The following is a 23,473-nucleotide window of genomic DNA, read 5'->3' as shown; positions in this document are numbered from 1 at the left end:
TGGTGATGATGATGATGGTTGTGATGATGATGGGGATAATGATGATGTGGCTGTGGTTGTGGTGGTGCAGTGATCATAGTCGATAATGACTGCCGTGGTTGTGATAATGGCGACGGTGACAATGATAATGACGATTATGAAACACTCTGATACTCAAAAGTCATAATTGTCACAAATTCAACCACATGTAAATGATTGGTAAACCACCTCTTAGTAATTTCATACAGCTCTGAATCGAAGCCTTTTATTCTAAAAAAAATCAATCCAATTCTACTACAACGGGTATTGTACCGATTGTATAGGGCATTCATGCAAGATTGAACATTCGCACAATGATAAATATAGAAGTGTACGGTCGCGACTCAAAAGATGAGTCACGATCGGCAATAGAGATCAATAAAAAATAAAGGAAGAGAAATAAATACCCAGGCATGAAAAAAAAGACATTCTGACAAAGCATTGCCGTAATTGAATGTCAGTTTGATCCCAGCCGATTTTTTGCAGGACATACAGGAAAGAAAATACAGCAATCATAGACTGACGGAGACTCCTATTCTACCAGTCCAATCATTATTGATTAATAATAATTATATTGCTTCTTTCTCGTAGTTTTATAACGATGTATTATTTATTGCATACAATTTTCCGCTTTTACCATAATGAGATGATAAGCATTATGTGTAGGGTTCACATATAGCAAAAGCTTCGGTGTTACTCGTGTACATGATTACTCTGGTATTAAAGGATAATTAAACCTTTGGAACAAGATAGCTTGTGTGAAAACAGAAAAATCAAAGAAACAGATAAACAAAAGTTTGAGAAAAATCGGACAAATAGTGAGAAAGTTATGAGCATTTGAATATTGCGATCACTAATGCTATGGAGATCCTCAAATTGGCAATGAGACAAAGATGCGTGATGTCACTTGTGAACAACTTTCCCCATTACTGTAGTATATATTTCACTTATATTGCCTGTTTTATTACATCTATCAGTAGATCATTTGTTCTTTCTATAGGAGGGCATGTAATACAGATTTTTAAAGAATACATCATAGATAAAGAGTTTGTATCACCAAAAGAAAAAGCAAAAAGAGAAATTTTGAGGATATTTTATAGTCCATCAAAGGGAAAGTTGTTCACATGTGACATCTCACATCCTTGTCGCATTGCCAATAGGAGGATATCCATAGCATTAGTGATTGCAATATTCAAATGCTCATAAGTTTCTCATTATTTGTCTGATTTTTCTCAAACTTTCTTTGTTCTTATTCTTTGATTTTTCTCTTTCGACACAAGCCTACTTGTTCCAAAGGTTTCATTCCCCTTTAAATGTTCGGTGTTTGTTCAACACCTGTGTGTGTAAATTCAGCTCCTGTCATTATGTTTACACTTGTTGGTGCTTGCCTGAAGATCAGCTTGTAAAAACTGAAGTTGATATCCTCTGTGAATTAAGGCATATTATTGTTTATATGCTATAGAGGTGGAAGGAAATGCATATATAGCTCGGGTGTCGATGTAATATGATATTGAAAATTAAATTTGTGACAGTTTCAATAATTGAGGAACATCATATTTTCGTGTTTTTTTTGTAATCATTCTTCCGTATTATTTTGGAACCATGTCATATTTGGTTATGGTATAGACTGAGAAGAGGGGCGTCGGTCCATGTTTCATATGGGGGGGGGGTGGAAAAAAATGACACGCAGATAATTTGAGGGCGAAGTGCGCCAAAAATTGACGTTTCTTAATGTTTAACAGTATTTTCATGCCAAGTTTGATGGTTTATAATGCTTTCCAATGTTTTAGGACATATATTTGCATTGTATATTATAAATTTCTCAAGTTGTAAAAAACAGCATTTTCGTGCAAAGTTTATTGATTTATATTGCGTTCCAATGCTTTTAAAACAATTATATTTGCGTTGCATATTGTGAATTTTCTCAAGTTGAAAAAAAAAAGATGGGGGATCGATATGTTGCCCACCCCCTCTCCTAATATTTCATGGGGCGTATCCCTTACAAGCCATTCCACTGATCGGTTGATTCACATTTTGCCTGGCACACGCCCCCCTCCCTCATTTCTTCGTTGAAAATCCTGGCAAGACCAGTATCATCATTAGTGAATAAAATAATACGGAGGAGGAAACAGTGAATACCTAATTGACATTATGTGTTACTATAGCTGTTGCAGGCCTCTGGCAATGTCCCAGCCTTACAAAATATTATTTAAAGGAATATTTTTCATAGACTTCCCCTTTTGACATGTTTGTAATGTCGAGCTGCTTGCAAGTCATTTGAGTACTTCAGTGTTTTCGAAAAAATGTAAATAGTGTACACATACAAAAGTTATAATGATTGCGCTATAAACAGAGGATGATGATGAGTTGGGGTGGCGCCAGTGGATATCTTGGGTAGGCGTGGCAGGGAGAGAGGAGAAAAGGCAATCTAAAGTGATGTCATCATATTTTCTCAATTGAATGACAGGTATCATTGTTAGTTACACATCCCATACCTCTCTTTGTAATATTCTCCTCTCTTCTCCCCCCCCCCCCCTCAATTTTCCTCCTGTTTCCCATTTTAAATGTTTTCACTTTTTTCACTGCATGAAAAAAAAATAATTTTGGGGCGGTCGCCCTGTCTCCCTGTTCAATACACTGTAGCTCCGCCCATTGTGGTGAACAGGAGAATAAGGAGGAGAAGAAAGAGGAGGGAAGAAAGGTACACTCTTGAAAAGTTGGGCAACTCTGGGTAGTAGTTTTCAACCAATACTGTGTAGTTTTCACCCAAAGCACATGCACATTATTGGTCTAAAACTACCCAGAATTGGATCAAGTTTTAACCAATTGTTGTGTGGACAGTATGTTGCCCAACATTTTTAAGAGTGTAAGAAGGAAAGATGTGGAGGTGCCAATGAGGGGAAAGGGGAGACAGGGATGAGTACAGTAGCAGAAGAAGGATAGACAGAAAAAAAAAGAGAAGATGGAGAAAAGATGGAGAAAAGGAGAGGTGAAGAGAGAACAAAGGTTGGAGGTGGATAAAATAAATGATGAGAGGGGAGAAAGATCAATAAAGAAAACGGTAGGGAAAAGGAGAGGGAGAGAGAAGGGAAGATAATGAAAAAAAAATCCACATAATAACCATGGTAACAGGGAGAGTGAGAGCGAGCTAGGGAGAGAGAGGGATCAAGATGTGTCGAAATAAGCAATAGTATGTGTGGCATTGGGCGACAGACAAGCGGTAATTGCTCCAGCAACAATTGCTCCGCTGTAAATTCCATACATTAATGGAATGACCAACTTCAACCCTGGATTTAACACTATACCCTATCCTATAACCTAGCCCTAGACGAAATAAATCCCGGAGAAACTATCGTCGGAGCAAATGTCGTGTCACCCAGACGAACACACTGCATAAAGGCAGAATGAAAAACGGGGTACAGTTGGGATAATAGTAAAGCCCGGTACACACTATGCGATTGTTGCGATCCGAATTTCAAAGTTATTGTAAAAACATTTGAGATGAACATTCCAGCCGATAAAATCTAATCGATCAGAGTTCAGAATAGACGAAATTCAGTCTCGTTTGAGCCTCCCTGTAGGAGTAAAAGCAAATTTGATTTCAAATCGTAATGACGTAATCATCGGCTTTGATTTGAAACCGGTTTGGATTTAACCCTACCTCAAGGCAAAACAAAATTATGATTTTATTACTTTTAACATAATAGCTTTAAAACTTCACATTAAATGCGAAATGCGATTTATGACAAAAAAAAACAATCGTATCGCATAGTATCCGCTGGGCTAAATACAAGTCATTATTGATAATAATAAATCCATACCGTGTTATATTTCTCCTGATATGCCTTTGCGATAACCTGTCTCTGATCATTAGTTCGTCTTGATAAGATGTCTGTGATAACGTTATCGTCCGCACCTAATCAAAAAAAAAAAAGGAAAATAGGGAAATGAGAGAACACAACTACATTCCTAGGGCCACGGAAACAGGGGGTGGCTTCACCCCCCCCCCTTCTTTCCAAAACCGTGTACAAAAACGTATCAAAAATGACCATCTGAATGTGATTGTGTGTGTATTGTCAGCCCCCCCCCCCCCCAACTTTCAAACCCGTTCCGCGACCCCTGCATCCGCCAAAGCAGGAATGGATCCGGGATTTCGATAAATTGTTTTTAAAGCACAATGTAAACACTAGATCTGACACCAGTTGGTGCCTGTAGTGGACTACACTACACCAAATAGTGTTAAATTGACAACTAAATGTGTTGTAATAACACCCATATGAGTTGAACAAACCCCAGAGATTTAACACCGGCGTAAAAATGACTCGAATTTCATTAGCCATTTTTTTATAATCAGTGAGAATTTCAACAACACCAACAGAAGAGTTTAACATATTTTCTATATCCCCCGCATGTTGTCGTATAGCTGGAACGGGAAGGAATGTCCTTTTTTGTATTTCGACGTTATTGTTGTTGATTTTTTGAAAAGTCCAGCGGAAGTTGGCACAATGTCCTTCAATTACACATCGTGTTTCATTTCATTTCCAAGAGATGAAAGAAATACAATGACATTGCATATATCATACAAGCAGTAAAAAGTTAGGTATATTATTGAACATTTTGATGAAAAGGAAACACCCCCTCCCCCCAAAGAAAAAACCCGACCAATTTCAAACCATAACTTTTCATGTTTATGATTTTGGTATGGATAAGCTCAAATGTATTCATTATTGTCAGGAAGGGGGGGGGAGATGAACCTGTCAAAATGGGTTGAAAAGTACATATAAACCGTTGTCATTAACCAACCTAATAATTTTCCTTCCACATGTTGAGGCAACAGAGGGTCGATATATCATCTCAATGTAAAGCGACATTAAAATTATTTTGAGGTATATGTTTTTATTGGTGGTTACAGTTAATGGAATATATTAATATTTCTCAGTAAGCCTATATTGTGTATACCAGTACACATATCATTCGTATTTATAGTGTCTGTCTGTCACAAATTCACTGCAGTCTAAGAACTTTCTGTATGAAAGTGATTAAAATGTTGAAATTATAATTCATCTACATTATCAAAGAGCGTCACGGGACCTCTCGTGGATACACATAGATGTTTTCTCTATCAAACACTTGCGACTACTCAATTAATATCAGCTGGAAAACCTTGAGTTATGTAGGATAATGGTGAAAAGTAGGGCGAGGTTTTGCAGCAATAATCAGGGTATGTTGAGTGAAAAACTAGATCAACAAAAGAATAGATGATGCTCTTCTCGGAATCGATTCCATGGTCTAATTTAGAAATTATTTCCATGAGACACCCTCCCCAGTACTACATTTAGCATAAAACGCCATCTAGGTCACATACACAGTAAAGACGTTATTTGAATAATACAAATCGTTTCACTATTGTAATATGAACCTTACATGAGTTGTTGAAACGGTGTAAACAAGTGTTTAAAATCTTAAACAACAAAGTTTATGCGGCTTTTTTTATACTTAATTCTCGATAAACTGGACAAGGTGGTTTTGACCGCCAAACAATTACTGTACCGTAAACGGTTACTGTTAAGTTCATACAGTAAGAAGTGCTGTAAATTTTTAAACTGTACGGTTGATGGTAAACCGCCGCGTTGCAAATAAAAAAAAACGTTTTAACTGTGGCATTATTAATTGCACTCTTTACATTAAGCATAACTTTTTTCCAATGTAGGTAACGCATGGAAGCCTGGGAATAACTCCAGGCAAGAGAGATGCCACAGGCTTGGCAGGGAATGGGCTGCAGCTTTTCATTTCATTTTATTTCATTTCATTTCATAAAAAAAAATCCAAATCACGAAAATACGTACAGCGTGCTTGGTCAAATGAAATTACGTCAATGCCGCGAAGAACAAGATTCATTCCATACACAAGTTCCTTTCTCTTTGTTTAATTGTGTTTCATGTAGTGTTACGTGCGTATGAAAATGAAAATCCATATTTTATCGTTCGAAAAAGACATGAAATGAAATACTCAGAAAATTTGCTTTGCCCAATTGACCGTAGGCCCGGCGAGGCTCTATCCCTTTAATTGTTGAACGCCAAACAGGGTAGCAGCAACTTTCATCTTTTAATGTCTTTTGGTCTGACGTGGCAAGGGTTTGAACCCCCGACCTCCCGGTTGTGAGACGGACGCACTACCAACTAAGCCAACACACCGGTGTATCCCGACACGAACCCCCTGCTTTCTGGGTTTTACGCTTTCTTCATGCAGGTATAATCTGAATACCAGAGGCGTACATTAAAAAAAAAAGTTACCACCAAGAAAAAAAAGAAATGGCCTCAAGTTCGTTTTTGATGAAAAACTTTTTTTTTGCTTGTCAAATTTGCATCGGACAAATGTGCCCCCCCCCCTTGGAATAACCTGGATCCGCCCTTGGCTAAATGTGTTGAAAAATTGCAAGTCAAATCACGATGAACAGTTGAGCAGTCTTTGTCGAAATTGGTTAACCGGAGCCGCATGTCGTCCGAAGTTTCGGAGCTGACGAAAAAAGGCAAATATATCGTTTGTCCAGAGTCCTGGTGGGTGTTTCATAAAGATGTTCATAAGTTAAGAGCGACTTTAAGAATGGCTGGTGATCCTTTCTTGTGGTAAATGATATATTCAGTGGCGATGATTAAGCGCGTAAGAAAGGTTCACCAGTCGTTCTTAAAGTCGCTCTTAACTTACGAACAGCTTTATGAAACGCCCCCAGGATGAAACCAATTCCCACAAAGACATTTTCTTCATTTTCATGTAGGGCACTCGACAATAAATTTGCTATGTTCTTATAAGCGTTATGTGTAGCCGTTCGAAAACTCCATAATACCCATATTATGATCATTCACTTGGTCGTCGTGCAACTGGCAACTTGTCGTGCTCCCGGCAAGTCTTTTAGTCAATTCTTAAAGGAAAATTAAACCTTTGAAACAAGATAGCATGTGTTAAAACAGAAAAATGAAAGAAACAGATCAACAAAAGTTTGAGAAAATTGAATAAAACATAAGTTATGAGCACTTGAAGTTTAGATCATTATCATAATGTAGATCCTCCAGTTGGCAATGCGACAAAGATGTGTGATGTCACTTGTGTACAACTCTCCCATTACTTTTCTATATACTTCACTTTAACTGCCTCTTTTATCACATCTATCAGTAGATCATGTATTATTTCTATAAGAGGGCATATGTAATATGGATTTTTAAAGAATACATTATGGATAAAGAGTTCGTATCACAATAAAAAAGAGGAAAAAATGAAATTTTAGGGGTATTTTACAGTCCCTCACAGAAAAAAGGTGTTCACATGTGACATCACACATCTTTGTCGCATTGCCAATGGGAGGATCTCCATAGCATTCGTGATCGCAACATTCAAATGCTCATAACTTTCTCATTATTTGTCCGATTTTTCTCAAACTTTCTTTGATCTTATTCTTTGATTTTTCTCTTTCCACACAAACCCACTTGTTCCAAAGGTTTCATTCTCCTTTAACTTCTATATGATTGCATGGTGTGATTTTAGAAACAAAACAAAATGTATTATTTAACATAGTTAGAATAGATCAATCATAATATACAGATTTGCAGTACAAATTTGAATTAGATTACAAATTATCTAACCGACAAATCTTACTTTTGAATGCTTTGTGGAGTTCTTCAATATCTCTCTGTACATCTAATGGGTCTGCTTTCTGAACTGTACCCTGTTGGGATGGAGAGGAGTAATAGTAAAAAACGAAATGAATATGAAAATAGATATACACAAGAAAATAGTTTCAACTTTAAATAGGTTCAACCTTTCGCACTTGAGCAGTTCTATTCTAGAAACATATTTTGCTGGAGCAATGTTGCACCTTACTTACCTGGTGCAAAATTGCACTTAAGATGTTTCAAGACCAAACAAGTGCAAAGTTGATGTAACTGTGCTGTATAAGCGCTCCCAGTGCACGCAGTGTAGCATTGGGCTCTAAAGGTGCACAGTTGAACCTTTTTTATTTTTATTTTTTTTATTTATAGTCAGCATGAACTCGTAGAATTGAAGAATAAACTTTCATGCTGCAGTCATACCAACGATACCTGCTATCGGAGGGCATATCGTCGATCGTTTTGGAGTATGTATCGTCGGTGTGACTATACTATACATGTCACTTATATACACCGGTAACTGACCGTATCAGGTCGAACTGAATGAAAAAAGGTTGGTTTCATATTAATCGTGTCTAGACTACAATTATTGAGGATCATTTCCTTGATTTTGGTTTTGAATTTCAAAACTAGCTATCTTTCGATGACGGCACACAAAAGGAGAAATTGAGGGGTGAGAAAGGGATACATGATGGGAAATGGGGTAAAGAGAAGGAGATAGGAGTACACACACCCTCACACACACACAGAAAGAAACAGACAGTCCAAAATGTATAGATCAGGCTCGATAGGGATGTCTTTTCATTTCACTTCCTGATGATCAGGTATTATCTGAGAGGGTAAGTTAGTTATAGTTTTTAAAAATTTGCATATATATATGAAACAAACTCATCATGGAAATAATGGTAATGGTAATAGTGATAGATAATAGAGCATTTGCAATATTGATGATAAGCATACGTTGTATCTTATTTTACTTTTAGACATTGATTTCTTTTCTCGTTTGTTTACTTCAACATTTTCTCACAACATTAAACGTAACCGGGTTTTAAAAAGACTGTTAAAGTTAGAAGTGAATATTAAGAGTGCAACATAAATAAGTTAATAAACGACAGTTAAATATATACATGTACATGTAACCAGAAAAATAAGCCAACAGACGGACTAATGATCAAATTATCCCCACCACCATCACCATCATCATCATCATCACCACCATCATCATCACCACCATCATCATCATCACCATCACCCTCATCACCATCACCTTCATCATCATCATCATCACCATCATCATCATCGTCAGTATCATCACCATCACCATCACCATCATCATCATCATCATCATCACCATCATCATCATCATCATCATCATCATCACCATCATCATCATCATCATCATCATCATCACCATCATCATCATCATCATCATCATCATCATCATCATCATCACCATCATCATCATCATCATCATCACCATCACCATCATCATCACCATCACCTTCATCACCATCACCATCATCATCATCATCATCACCATCACCTTCATCATCATCATCATCATCATCACCATCATCATCATCATCATCATCATCACCATCACCATCATCATCATCATCATCATCATCATCACCATCACCATCATCATCATCATCACCATCACCTTCATCACCATCACCACCACCATCATCATCATCACCATCACCTTCATCTTCATCATCATCATCATCATCACCACCACCACCATCATCACCATCACCACCACCTTCATCATCATCATCATCATAAAACTAATGACCTACCCTTGATAAGCAATCCCTGTAGACGATAGCAGGACGAGTTCTAACCGGACAGGGCGGCTGATCCGTGGGGACAATCTGGCCTCCTTCCTATGATAATAAAAAAAATGAAAATACATATTATACCAAGAAAACACACACACACACACGCCGGTCATCGGTTCCTCTTACGCTCGCACACATTGTATGTACATTCACCACTCCCTCGGGAGCATTCCAACAAGAGATCCGAGAATCAACATAGGGAGAATCGCGAAGAAAGAAAACAAAGGGTATAATAAAAAAGTTCAATGTCAAATACCTTAATAATGTCACCTTCTCTTCTATTAACACACACACAAAAATGATGCCATCTAAGTCGTTTTGCCCCTCCCCCCCCCCCTCCCCCCCCCTCCAACTATCAAACCGCCCCCGACATTGCCCCTATTCATTTTTCGTCATTTTGCCGCGTTAACATGGCTAAGTATAAAACTAAGTAATGTTAAACGTACATTTTGTTTAGATCATATTTTCTTTCGAGATAATTTCACATATTTCAATTGTTATAAGAAGGCAATTCTTCAGGATATTATTATCTTATTTATCTTATTTTCCGGCGTACATGTAGGATGGCGTTCTTTACTTTTTTTGTCTTTTGATAAAATTATTCGGACATTGAATTATCTCATCTTGAACGTCGGAAACCTGTGATATATTTATCCAGTAATTAAGTCAACAGACCATGAAAGAAGAGGAAAAGAAAAAAAGAAAGAAGAAGAAGAGAAGAAAAAGAAGAAAGAGAAAGAGAAAGGGATGTGTGCAGTGTTGTGGCCCAGTGGTTTTGCATCCGGATTAAACAGAGGGTCATGGGTTCGAAACCCAGCCAAGGTGTACTTTCATTTACAGAGATCGTGACCCACCTTGGGCTGCACTCACCCCAGGTAAGATAAACGAGTACCTGGAACGAATTTATTCCTTGAAACTCTGAGCACCTATATAGCTCGGCTAGAGTCAGAGTAATTACACTGCATTTAATTTTTTAGTAGAGTGCCTAATACAGACCTTGTATTAGGCATTAGGCATTGCTTAAGCAACTGATATTATTATTATATCATCTTAATATTTGTTATGATACAAGTGAGATATGATTAAATTAAGAGAAAGTATGATATCAAGCGAATTTCAAATAATAGATCTGCATAAGATAAAAATTAGATCGATGCATATACGGAAGAGCACAAACTATAATAATTTGGACATTAAGCAGTTAAAAGTAATTTTTACCCTTTTTCATATTCCTTTTCTTCTTTCTATGCCCTCTTTGGGGAATATTTCTAAAGAGAAACAATGCGAACAATGACACATTTTGATGATGAATAGGGCTGCAGTTGATATTTCGATCAAGGTCGTTTCGTGTTGAAGATGATGCGTAATCGTCGCTTGATTGTTTTTTTAGCCTATTTTTGTACCCCAAGGTGTCATTTATGCGCGGCGTCAAGGCATTCATTTAGAAACCAAAATCACGAGGTTTCTACGAGCACGGTGGTCATAACGGAACAAAAAAAAATCATTGTTATGTTTTTTCGGAAGTCAGTGCATTCGACAAAATCCATCATTTGCATCACCAAGAGATTACCGAAAACACAAACAATAATAACAATAAAAGTAGCGATAAAACCGGTTTACGATAACAATGAAAAATAACAATATATTAAAATAGTTGTTTTCTTTTTCTAATGAGATTTGTTGCCGCACCACTTTTGTTTGCCGGAAAGGTCATTTGAAGGGTTAAGAATCTGTTATATGGTATATACTTATTTGTTTGTTTATTAACCTATTTACCTTATTCATTCATTTCCTTATCCAATTAATTTAACAATTCATTAATATGTATGTATTAATTATTCCCGCTCTGTAAGCACCTCTTTCTGCCGGCCGGAGTTAAAGCTTCCACCTGGTTAGGTGTTCAGCTTTAGTCAACATTACTCTCATCTTGATCTCTCCCCCCTCCCTCTCTCTCTCTTCCTCTCTTTCCATCTCTCCCTCCCTCTCTCTGAGGTCTGATCGGTCATTTGTCTAACATAATGCATTACCAGTGACGCATCACTCACTGTACCCACATGAAGAGATTTTAAAGGGTGACGTTCTTTTTAGGACGCCAATGTCTGTGGACGGGATTTCGAAGGAAGAAATGCGTGCTTTGGAATAAATGAAGATGACAAGACGATGAAACACTGATGGAGAGAGAGGGGAGGAGAGGGAGAAAGAGGAGAGAAGATGAGGGAGGGAGGTGAAAGGGGAGGAGGTATGAAGAGAGGAAGGGGGAGGATGGGAGAGCGAGAGCGAGCTAGGGAGGAGTGAAGTTAAATTCGAAAAGAGATCCCGATGTGAGGAATTATTTCACTTCATCAAGTCCATCCGTTGCGAATACCCAACCCTTTCCCAATCATATATCTGATTTCCCATCTTTCCCTAGCTGCAGAGGGCACAAATCAGTTCGAATATACAGATAAACACCAAATAAGGTATAGATGTTCCGCATGAAATGGCGCCGCGAAAGCAACACTGAATTATTCCAAATAGGGTCAAATTAGTTGGATTACGGGTGATTGCACTGCGCGAAACCGCGGAGGTTTTCCTCCGTGGCTGGGTCCGTGGCGCTAATACTGATGAGCTGCTCAGCACTTCTTATTAGGGACGTAAAACTTCCATTAAAGGGGAGCTTCACCCAAATAATGCAAGTCAAACCAACGAGCAAACCGACCGATGATAAATTAAGTCATTGGAAATATCGTAATAAATTTGGCTGGTCTGGAGTCGGTTTCGCTGGCATGAGAGCGGAGAAAAATAAAGAAACATATTATGTACTTCTGAAGGTTGGGAGAAAATAAGTCAAAAATGGATAGAGATATGGAAAAACTTATTTTTGATTAGCGATTAACCTATTGCAAATGAGACAATCATTCATTATTATCTGACGTTAAACTCACAAGGCGTCATTTTGTAGGCGGTAAAAAAACCATGTATACAATTAGATACGCAATTTCCACACACCCGATCATCCGCCATGCATGCGCAATATTAAAATGGTATAGTATTTATATTGCACGATTATAATGGGGAGCTGCTCGCCATTATTGTCCAGAATGAAATTATTCTATGTACCTACGATGCTTCCTCTGTTTAGCTACTACAAATTACATGAACTATGGTCCAACTTAATACATGTTCATAAAATTCATTCAGGGTGCATGGAGATCCCTTTCATCAAAGAAAAACAAAATACAGAAAACTTTCATCAGTTGGGGATGATAAATTGAATTGTGACTGATCAATTGACTTGAGAACATCCATAGGAGTGGATAAAAGCTCGCCCAAAATAATCATTAAGGTTGGTTGAGGCTTAAAAATCATTTAAAAAACAAAATAATTGTGTTTGGGTCATTTTCATTAATGGTCTTATAAGAGTAATTTCCGATGAAATTTTGATCTCAGCCAATCATAAGCCCGGATTTCAGTAGCTTCTAACGGGTTGCAAGTGAACATTACTGACCAATCGCTTGGAGGAAAGAGGGGATGCAATATTGTCGCCATATTTGGGAATATCTGCATTATCAGCGGTGTGCACTTTCTACGTCTGGGCAACTCATCAGGAAGACGTAATTTTAGAAAGTACAGATTCGCCTTGTCTGGGTATATACGCATTCGAGAGAGAATTGATAAAAAATGTGGAAACTGAGAGAATGATACCTAAAGTTAGTGTGACGAAGTTAATGATGATTGGATAGCTCGAGTAGTCAGTGAAAAAAATTAGAAGGAAATTAAGGAACATAGAGGTCGCGGTGGTGTTGTTGATGATGGTGATCTCGATGATAATGATGATGATGGCGACGACGACGACGATGATGATGATGGTGATGGTAGTGGTGAGGATTATGATGATGGTGACGACGATGATGATGATGATGATGACGATGATGACAATGGTGACGACGATGATGATGATGATGGTAGTGGTAGTGGTGAGGATCATGACGATGTTGGTTATGATGATGACGATGATGATGATGATGATGAAAAAGAAGAAGAGAATGAGAAGAAAATAAAGGAACATAGATGTCGCGGTGGTGTTATTGATGATGGTGATATTGATGATGATGATGATGATGATGGTGATGATAATGATGATGGTAGTGGTTTAGTGTTTAATTAGGAAATATATAGCGAAGGGGACATGATTATATAATCGTGGATGGTCATGAAAAAGGACTTCGGAGAAAGAAGACAGGAATAGTTATAGGCGAAGCTGGAGAACATTTGCAATTCAAAATGGATCAGAATTAAACACCATCACGGCCATGTGTTTGCTAAAAGTACAAGATATAAGCGTCGGATGGTTCGTAACCATGGCAACAACACACATCCGTTGTAGACAAATTACTTACCAGTATACCTAGTGATTGATGTAATGTACGTGTTGTATGTGCGGGGATTATAATGCAAAAAAATGAATTGTGAAGAAACCGTATTCTCATTATGATTGTAGGGGTCATTGCAGTTGCTAGACTCCGTATAGATTCATTGCGCGACCAGGGGGGGGGGGTCAATTAATCTCGTTTTTTAGATGAGTTGAATCGACAGATACATCTCCTTATTTATATCAAATTCGTAAAAACCAACCCAATACCATAAACATTTGAACACAGAATAACAACATAATCATACAAACGTTATAGCTTTTATCCAAAATGCAATATGAACTTCAGACTGATCTTTGAACGTTTGAACAAAGGGTATAAAAATGCAAACACCTTTTTAAATTTTTAATTGCAAAACGTATGATAAAATTTGGAATTTATCATATTGTTGATATTGGTTAACAAGGCTGTCTAAACCAAATTTCATGAATTGCTTTTTCGATTATGACAGATAAATAATGATTGGGATCCCAGTAGTTTTAATTAGTATGGGAATATAAAGCACAGCAACAGGAAAACATAAACACGAGAGGATGGCAGGAAATGACATAGGGGCTGGAATGAAAGAGAATAAGAGAAAATAAATGGAATAGAAAGGGTATATCAGGGGACCGTTTCATGAAAGGACTTGTCAGACGTTTTATCCTACAAATCCTGTTTTATCCGACAATTACCATAGTAACAGTGCCTCTCAGCCAATCAAAATCAGGAAAAGTTGTCAGATCTGACAACTTGTCGGATAAAAATCTTGATGAAACGCTCTAGAGGAGAAGGGAGTGGCAGGAGAGTAGATGAAGATGGGATGAGAAGGGTTTGGCAGGAGAGAAGAGGAAGATGGGATGAGAAGGGTTTGGCAGGAGAGAAGAGGAAGATGTGATGAGAAGGGTTTGGCAGGAGAGAAGATGAAGATGGGATGAGAAGGGTTTGGCAGGAGAGAAGATGAAGATGGGATGAGAAGGGTGTGGTAGGAGAGAAGAGGAAGATGGGATGAGAAGGGCATGGCAGGAGAGAAGAGGAATATGGGATGAAAAGGGCGTAGTAGGAGAGAGGAGGAATACGAGATGAGAAAGGCGTAGTAGGAGAGAAGAGGAATATGAGATGAGTAGGGCGTGGTAGGAGAGAAGAGGAATTTGGGATGAGAAGGGCGTGGTAGGAGAGAAGAATATGGGATGAGAAGGGCGTGGCAGGAGAGATGATGTGGATGAAAGAGGAGAGAGCGTGGCACGAGAGAAGAGAAAGATGGGATGAGAAGGGCGTGGTAGGAGAGAAGAGGAATATGGGATGAGAAGGGCGTGGTAGGAGAGAAGAATATGGGATGAGAAGGGCGTGGCACGAGAGAAGAGAAGATGGGATGAAAAGGGCGTGGTAGGAGAGAAGAATAATATGGGTTGAGAAGGGCGTGGCAGGAGAGATGATGTGGATGAAAGGGGAGAGGGCGTGACATGAGAGAAGAAAAAGATGGGATGATAAGGGCGTGGTAGGAGAGAAGAGGAAATGGGATGAGAAGGGCGTGGTAGGAGAGAAGAATATGGGATGAGAAGGGCGTGGCACGAGAGAAGAGAAGATGGGATGAAAAGGGCGTGGTAGGAGAGAAGAAGAATATGGGTTGAGAAGGGCGTGGCAGGAGAGATGATGTGGATGAAAGGGGAGAGGGCGTGACATGAGAGAAGAAAAAGATGGGATGATAAGGGCGTGGTAGGAGAGAAGAGGAAAATGGGACGAGAAGGGCGTGACAGGAGATAAGAGGACGATGGGACGAGAAGGGCGTGGCAGGAGATAAGAGGAAGATGAAAGGAGAACCGCATGTAAGAGGTGAAGATGCTGGGGAGGAGAGAAGCGTAGCAGGATAGACGATGAGGAATGGATAAGTAAAGGAGGAGAGCGAGGGGGAGATTAATAGAGGAAAAATGCAAAGGCGCTTTTGCTCTTATTAAATTCTGCTATACATTTTACTGAGTTTTATGTGTTTGTGGCTAGTGATGTCGATTCACTATTACAGTATTGGTATAAGTGTGACAAGTATTGTTATTAATATAAGAATCATTATCATCGTAATCCTCATTATCACCATCGTAATCATCATGATTATCATCATCATCGTCAGCATCACCATCATTATCACCATTTTAATCATCATCATTATCATCATCATCATAACCATCATTATTATCGTCATTATCATTATCATCATCATCGTCATCATCATCATCAGAAAAAGCGCTTTGATATGATCTCATGAAAAGCGCTATATAAGACGAAGTTATTATATTATTATATTATCATCATCACCATCATCACCACCATGACCACCATCATCACCATTATGACCGTTATTATCATCATCATCATCATCATCATCATCATCATTACTACTAATATAATTACAACTTCTCTCAGCTGATAATATCATTATCATAACAAGGTGAAGAAAACAAAATAGAACTAATATAAGAATTGGATTAGAATCCCCCCCCCCTATCCAACCGCCAAATCTCGGCCGCTCTCTATTCATTAGTCGGGTAGGGTAATGGTCTTCAGAGTAGGGGTTTCTAAGTCACAGGCGCCACCTAGAACACGCAGCAAACTGCCAATGCTAATATTGACTCGAGGAATTGAAAGGCTTTTTAGATATCGGCGCGCCATGCTTAGGGTTGTTCAGAACAAACTCCCCGTGCATGTCTGCCGGTATCCCGCGCCAATAATAAATCGACAGAAGAATGAAAATGGGTGACACGAGGAACACGGTTGTTATGGCATGTTTCAGAAACAATATCTCCTCCACTTCCATAGACAGGAAATTAACATTTTCAAATTTAATATGTTTATTAGTTATATCATTCATCCTACGATTATTACATGTCTTATGTTGCAGTTATTGGGCTTTTGTGTGTTTTTTTAGTTCTTTTATATATAGTCCTTTTTTCAAATATAAATTCGTGTTTATTTCATTTTCCAGGGAGATAGAGAAACGAAATGCAACGACTATGACATATCATACAAATGATAGGAATTGAAAAATTAAAAAAAGGAAATAGAGGAATCCATAGTAAATACAATATTTCACTGTTCTTAAATTACTGTTATTACTGCAGAATACCTTACTTCAAATAGGTAGTTGTTATGTACTTTTTTTTATTCCTTCTAATTTTAGTATTGTAGATAGTGAAAAGGGTATCATCTAGTCATTCCAGTAGTCATGGTGACCGGGCATCTGTACTAAAGGCAAGAGAGAAAACAAGATGCACATAATTTCGGGGCCAAATGGCGTTTTTCATACTTCTAACGGAAAGCAACAAAGCAGTGAATATCGTTGCTACGATTGATATTTGAAAGAAATTGAGAAACAAAAGTGAAGAAGAAGAGAGAGAGAGAAAGAGAAATACGAACAGACGGGCAAAAAGTGAACAGAGACATAAAAAACAGAAGAGAGGGAGAGATATAAAGAAAGAGACAGAGACAGACAGGGGGAGAATTATATTTATATCCAAATGCATGATGCAAAAGATGCGAAACAATATATTCCAAATAACATAATTTTAATCTTTCTAAATTATCTTTCGGAAATTAATTGACGTCTAATTTATCTTCGTACATGAAATTATCATGTAAAAATTCTCACTTTACTGTTGTCAATTTAAGCTTTCTAGGATATCAAGCATCAAAATGTTATAAAAGTAAAATAAAAAGACAAGATAATACCCCCAGATTATGAAATAATAAAATAGTATATAGAATCTATGTTATTAACTAAATGATCTCGTTTATATTATCCCCCCTCACTCACACACCCTCACACACCCACACACATCCAATTCTACTCCCCCTTAACCAGTTTGTTGTTACTATGCCCCCTCATCAATCTATTTCGAAAAGCGGTTCGATTGAAGCATTCTCCTCTTTGCCAATAATTAAATCCACTGTGTCCCAGGGTATGGTGGAGGGGTATAGGGGAGAAGGGGTAGGGGGGGGGAGTGGGGAGGGGCACAAGAATGAACATTGTCTTTACAAATGTCAGAATATACTTTGCACCACCGCCACATTAACCAGGAATACCCATTTATTTCGGGAAGAGAGATAACATGCATATTCGTTGGGTAAAATAGCATCAATGCTGTGTAGATCTGATGTAGTTTTAAAGAAATCGAACCCATAAGACATAATGTAGCCCCCAATTTCGAGTATTTTTAAAGGCCTTTATCTTTCTACATTTTCAGTATCTTATACATGTTAAATTTGCACTTTGCCAAGTATTACACGGATAAAAACATGATACACTGTGAGTGGATTTTATTTCGAGACGCCTAAAAAGGGTCTTTGTTAAAAGACTACGGAGTTAAGCGATCTGCAAAAAGGCGAGATGGCGGCGATCGATGATCTCGCCGAGAAAACACGACACGTTTAAGCGATACCCAAGATGAAAAGGAGGACGATGTAAAGGCGATGCGACCTACTCAACACTATCAGATCTTTCTTCAAACTGCTGCATCTCGGTCAATTGCAATTTATGGGGAGGTTAGAAAGAAGCATGTCTATCAATATATATCGACATTTTCCCTGTAAAACGACCTAACAACGCTAATATTTTTTTTTAGGTAAGTGCACACATTAAACAATAATGCGTATACAGTAGCATTTCCATTTATTTAAATGTTAGAGAAAAGAGAACTGTCGATTAAATACCTTGCCCACGGGCATGTATAGTCTAGTTACCGTGGCCGGGGATCGAACCCCTTAATTTCATTGCTCTAATCAGGCGCCTTAGACCACTCGACCACGGCACCACCAATATTAATGAATAACCTTATCAATCGAAGGAAGTTTTGAATGAAATAAAAACAGGTTCTGTAAATGTGCAGACAAAAATATTTGCATGAAAGCCATGCTGGTTAGAAAATATAATTCATATTTCTCCGACAGGCATTGGCGCTTAATGAGGCATTAGAAATATGTGGCAATTTTTCTATTATGTTGCAAAATTACTGCAAAACGAAAAATTTTATGAACGAGTGACACTCATAAATTCCCCACTACGTGTATAGTTATTAGATTTTGGAATGAAAGAAAAATCATACATTGAAGGAAATGTCATGACATTTTTTAAGCTAAAAAATGCAATCCAACAATTTCATTAAACTCCAACTTTGATTTTTATTCATTTATTCATGTATTTATCATTATTACGTATTTTCAATTTAAAAAATTGACTTATCTAGTTCTTTATTTCTTCGTTGGAGTGGTGCTTATTGTATAGCTATATTATACGTGTTTGAACAAATTATTTGGTGAGATAAAAATCTTTTGGTGAGAAACAAAAAAAAAGCAAAACAATAACGATCAATTCTTGAACTTCATAGAACATAAAGTCATGATTATCGGCTACTGTATGACAACTAAAAAACGCACTATTAGTTGTAAAATCTCGGTTATGAAAGTGATTTTTTTATTATTATACAATCTAAGTACAATTACATAATACGGTACAGGATATGGGGGGGGGTGGCAGCTATGAACATTAGTATACACCGGGATTCCTGCCTGATTATTGCCTGAGTTAGATAATTATTATCATATAACTATCGGTGATGTGACAGATATGACATTCTTAAGCTCATTCTCACCTTGGAAGCAAAAACACTTTTACTTCGATCATGCAAATGGGCGCATTGATTATCAAAACATCCATATACACTTTCCGATAAAAAGAAATATATATATCTATATATATATATATATATATATATATATATATATATATATATATATATATCTTTTTTTTCAAATAGCAGTAGTCGCAGAAGGTCCCCCGCAATTTCAAGTGTTCAAATGATACTCGATTGCGTTCTTTTTACTTCTTGGTATTTCATAAAGCTATTGCGTTGAATGATTTTCTTTTCAAGTTTAAGAGAAATGACTCGCTAAACTGTATATTTTGTGATAAAGAAATAGAAACGGTGATACATTGTTTTTGTGATTGCAAATTTGTAGCCAGATTGTGGCAAGACCCTATGCAAATAATCCACTTGAAAGAAGACTCCGATTCTTCTTAAGTAACTTTGAAAACAATGTTTGGAGTTCCATCTAATAAATTTCTGCCTTACTTAATTTTGTCTCTCACATATTTCATCTACCGCCTGTAAATTTCAAAATATAAAGCCAACCTTCATTGGTTTCAAGACATGCACGGGAAAACAAAAGGAAATCGAGTATTATCTGACTAAAAAGAAAGACAAGCTCCAAACCATTTTGAGTCGTTTATTAATGCCCATGATTGTAAATTGTTTAAATGTCAAGCATGTCAAGCACGAAAACTCTCCACCACAGCTTTTATTATTATCATAGACACCATTACTATCATCATTACTATTTTAATGCTATTGACATGTTTTGTAGTATTTTAATTAATATATTGATTGTGTTCATTTGCTTCTTATTTTGCTGATCATGAAATCATCAAAACACGTTATTATAAAAAAAAAATCCCCCGCAATTAATGTGGCAAACTGAAACAAGGGGTGCCTATTCATCTAGGGTAAATCCATTTTGACATTGAATACGCACCATTAAAGGGGAAATGTGCCATGATGATAAGGTGTTTTAAGCACAAAAATAAAGAAAAAACATTGGCGAAGGCTTGATGAAAATACAATACGTCAGTGAATAACAAAGTTATGAGCAGTTGAATTTGATTTAGTGACGTCACAGACGAACCGACCTCCATAATTTCGTCTGACATAAATTCCAACCAATGGCATTTTCTCGAAAAAGTCAAAGTGAGTTCACTAGTGCGAGAGATGTATCATCTAACCCATCATTCATTTTATCCCTCACTAATTTTGACCCATTAAAAAAAAAGAACTTATGGAATTTTTATTACGTTTTATGGGGTTGATTGCATATGACATAACAAATATAAAAGCAAAAAACTTGAAACATTCATAACTTTCGATCTCTGATGGATTTTCATCTTCACCGACATTTTTCTCATTTTTTTATGCTTTTATTCATAACCACCTTATCGCCAGGGTGGACTTCCCATTGAAACAGCCCTCTATAGAGATCACATTTTTAACCATATTAAATTCAAACGTTTCATGTGGAATTACGCTTCTTCGCATTCTTTAAGTTATTATTAAGGCGAATGTAATACGCTCAACACTTTCCAGTCTTTCTTGCCGCCCTTTCACACGGAAAAAAAAATCGCAATTTGAATGATGAAACCAAACTACTCTGGAGGTGAATTCCAGTTATGTTTCACTCAAATTACGGTACGAATTTTCCGTGTGAAAGGTCCGATGATTCTAGAAACGAATTGCAATCATCCTTACAATGGTGATTCAAGATTCAAGTGTGAAAAGGCCCACAATGATGACAGACGATATTTATTACATTCTAACCGCCCTTTCACACGGTTAAAAAAATCGTAATTTGAATGATTCCAGTGAAAAAATAAGGCTTGTGATTATTTTTTTTTTCAAATTACGATACGAATTTGACGTGTGAAAGACTTGACCTCCAAAACATCGTTTGGGGGCGGAGCTTACGTGTCCTTTTAAGCACTTCCGTAGATAATGCTATTTGTCATGCACTCATCGTATCGATGCAGTCACCAAGGACACATACCGCCTTCGCTCGGGAATTCGAATTAAATGCAGTTTTCGAGTGAGCGTGTGAAAGATCCGATGATTCTAAAGAGGAATTGCAACCATCAATACAAAGATGATTCAAGATTCACGTGTGAAAAGGCCCTTAGTCACTCAAGCGCTGTTTAAAAGAAACAGTGCAAAATCCGCCAGCACTCAGGATTTTATGGTGTATTAACAATATCTTTTTTGAAGCAAAATAAACATTTGGTTTGCTAAATCACCATTAAAAACGGAGCTCTAGGGATGATTATGTTATATAAAACAAGAAAAATGTATTTGTTGTGGTGTTGGATCGCCATTATCTTTCTTGATATTTTTCGCTTCATCATCGCAGCAAAATTAATATGCTAAATGTGTTAACGTAGCTAAGTGATTTTACCCCCATATTCTTATAAACCACCGGTACAATGTTCAATGATGCATGAAGAAGAAATCATTATCGAAGCAAAATATTGAAACAGTTAGTAGTCTTTAGTCAATACAGTTTATTGACTGCACTAAAGCGTTAACACGACTGATATAGATTGTTCGCGCGACTGTTATAATGTTCCAAATTATTTCATACAAATATTGAAGGCAAAACTCTGTCATGCATAGATATAAGATGCTTTGAAAAGGTCTTCGATTTAAATTTGCCCGAGGTATTCATTTCTGAGGAATATATTTTATTCCAGTTGCTTTAAGATAGTATTTTATTCGAAATGAATTGTGGCTTTCGTGGTTATTGCGGTCAGTGCAACCGTACGTTTTGCAAGTTCTTGTACTCTCACGTATTTGTACCCCTCCACTGTCCATGCTCTCTCCCCCTCTCTCTCACTCTTTCTCTCTCCCTCTGTTTGTCTTTTCTAACTATCCACCCATCACCCCCCCCCCCCTCCGTCTCTGCACACTATCCGTCTCTTTCCCTCTTTTCTTTTTCTTTCTTGTCCTTTTATAGAACACCTGATTGTGTTGTTTTAACATTATATTTTTACACTTAAAAAAAGTCCAACTTATGTTCTTCAAAACAAGTTACATAATCACTGTAGTTACTCTTCATGATTCGCCTGCAAGCATTTCATAACAATGTTTTCTTTATGTCTGATCATGCTTATCAAGCAGCAATCCTTGTCATACTTCTTGACTATTCTTTATCTCATAAAGAAAATTTCTCTTCATCGTCCATTTCATGCAGTTCCTTGTTTCATTTTATTTTCCCACTTTCCTTTGTTTTCTATTTGTTATTATTTTTCTTTATTTTTTATGTGTTGAATCCACGTATATTACTATATATTTGTACATTCGTATGTTTTATTCAAATCACAAAATCATGAAGAAATAACAATACTTGATCGTATTGTCCTTATGTTAATTTGTTTCCCCTTCACCTCACCCGGTCCCTACATCCCTATTCTTGTTGTTCATGTTCTGATAGACAATTCCGCTTTAGCTGTCTATGCCAAGCCATCGGACTCATTTTGTTATGCCGCCGCCCACAAAATTAACCATCATGCACTAGACTGGTCTATAGTAAGAACTATCACCATCGCCCGATCACGCTGATGATGTCTACATGAATTTATAATGACCTCGTCTAAACTGAAGTTGCTTTCAGGGATGGTTCAATTTGAAGCAATTCTCGAGTGGAATTGAAACCCGTGATTTTTCTCAGATTGCTGAAAAAGGTGCGACATCTTGTGCGTGCCTCATCTGTTTGCGTCTTCTGTTCTTATATGTGAATATTAAGTGCTCATGAAAAAAATAAGTCGAGCTATTCAGCAGATGCCTCATGCTGCGCCTTCGGTTTTCGATCGCTCCCAAGCGCAACGGTTCCCCGCGGCACAACGACACCCTATGGCCATGATGGCCGACCCGCGAAGGAACACCTCACAGAGGAATATGATATTTGTTTTAAT

General features: G+C 37.4%; 1 protein-coding gene across 1 annotated transcript in view; it reads right to left on the bottom strand.

The window, feature by feature from the left end:
- The window catches only part of LOC129280123 (annexin-B12-like), a 27,674-nt gene extending 15,148 nt beyond the window's left edge, over positions 1-12,526 (bottom strand). The window contains exons 1-4 of the mRNA XM_064112592.1: positions 12,512-12,526; positions 9,482-9,568; positions 7,669-7,738; positions 3,840-3,934 (exon numbers count right to left, since the gene is read on the bottom strand). Coding sequence (XP_063968662.1) covers positions 3,840-3,934; positions 7,669-7,738; positions 9,482-9,568; positions 12,512-12,526 — 267 coding nt within the window. The remainder of the gene's footprint in view (positions 1-3,839; positions 3,935-7,668; positions 7,739-9,481; positions 9,569-12,511) is intronic.
- Between the last annotated feature and the right edge of the window lie 10,947 nt (positions 12,527-23,473).

The sequence above is a fragment of the Lytechinus pictus genome, chromosome 17, assembly GCF_037042905.1.
Source record: "Lytechinus pictus isolate F3 Inbred chromosome 17, Lp3.0, whole genome shotgun sequence".
Lineage (NCBI taxonomy): Eukaryota > Metazoa > Echinodermata > Echinoidea > Temnopleuroida > Toxopneustidae > Lytechinus > Lytechinus pictus.
This window is presented reverse-complemented; position numbering and strand designations above follow the sequence as displayed.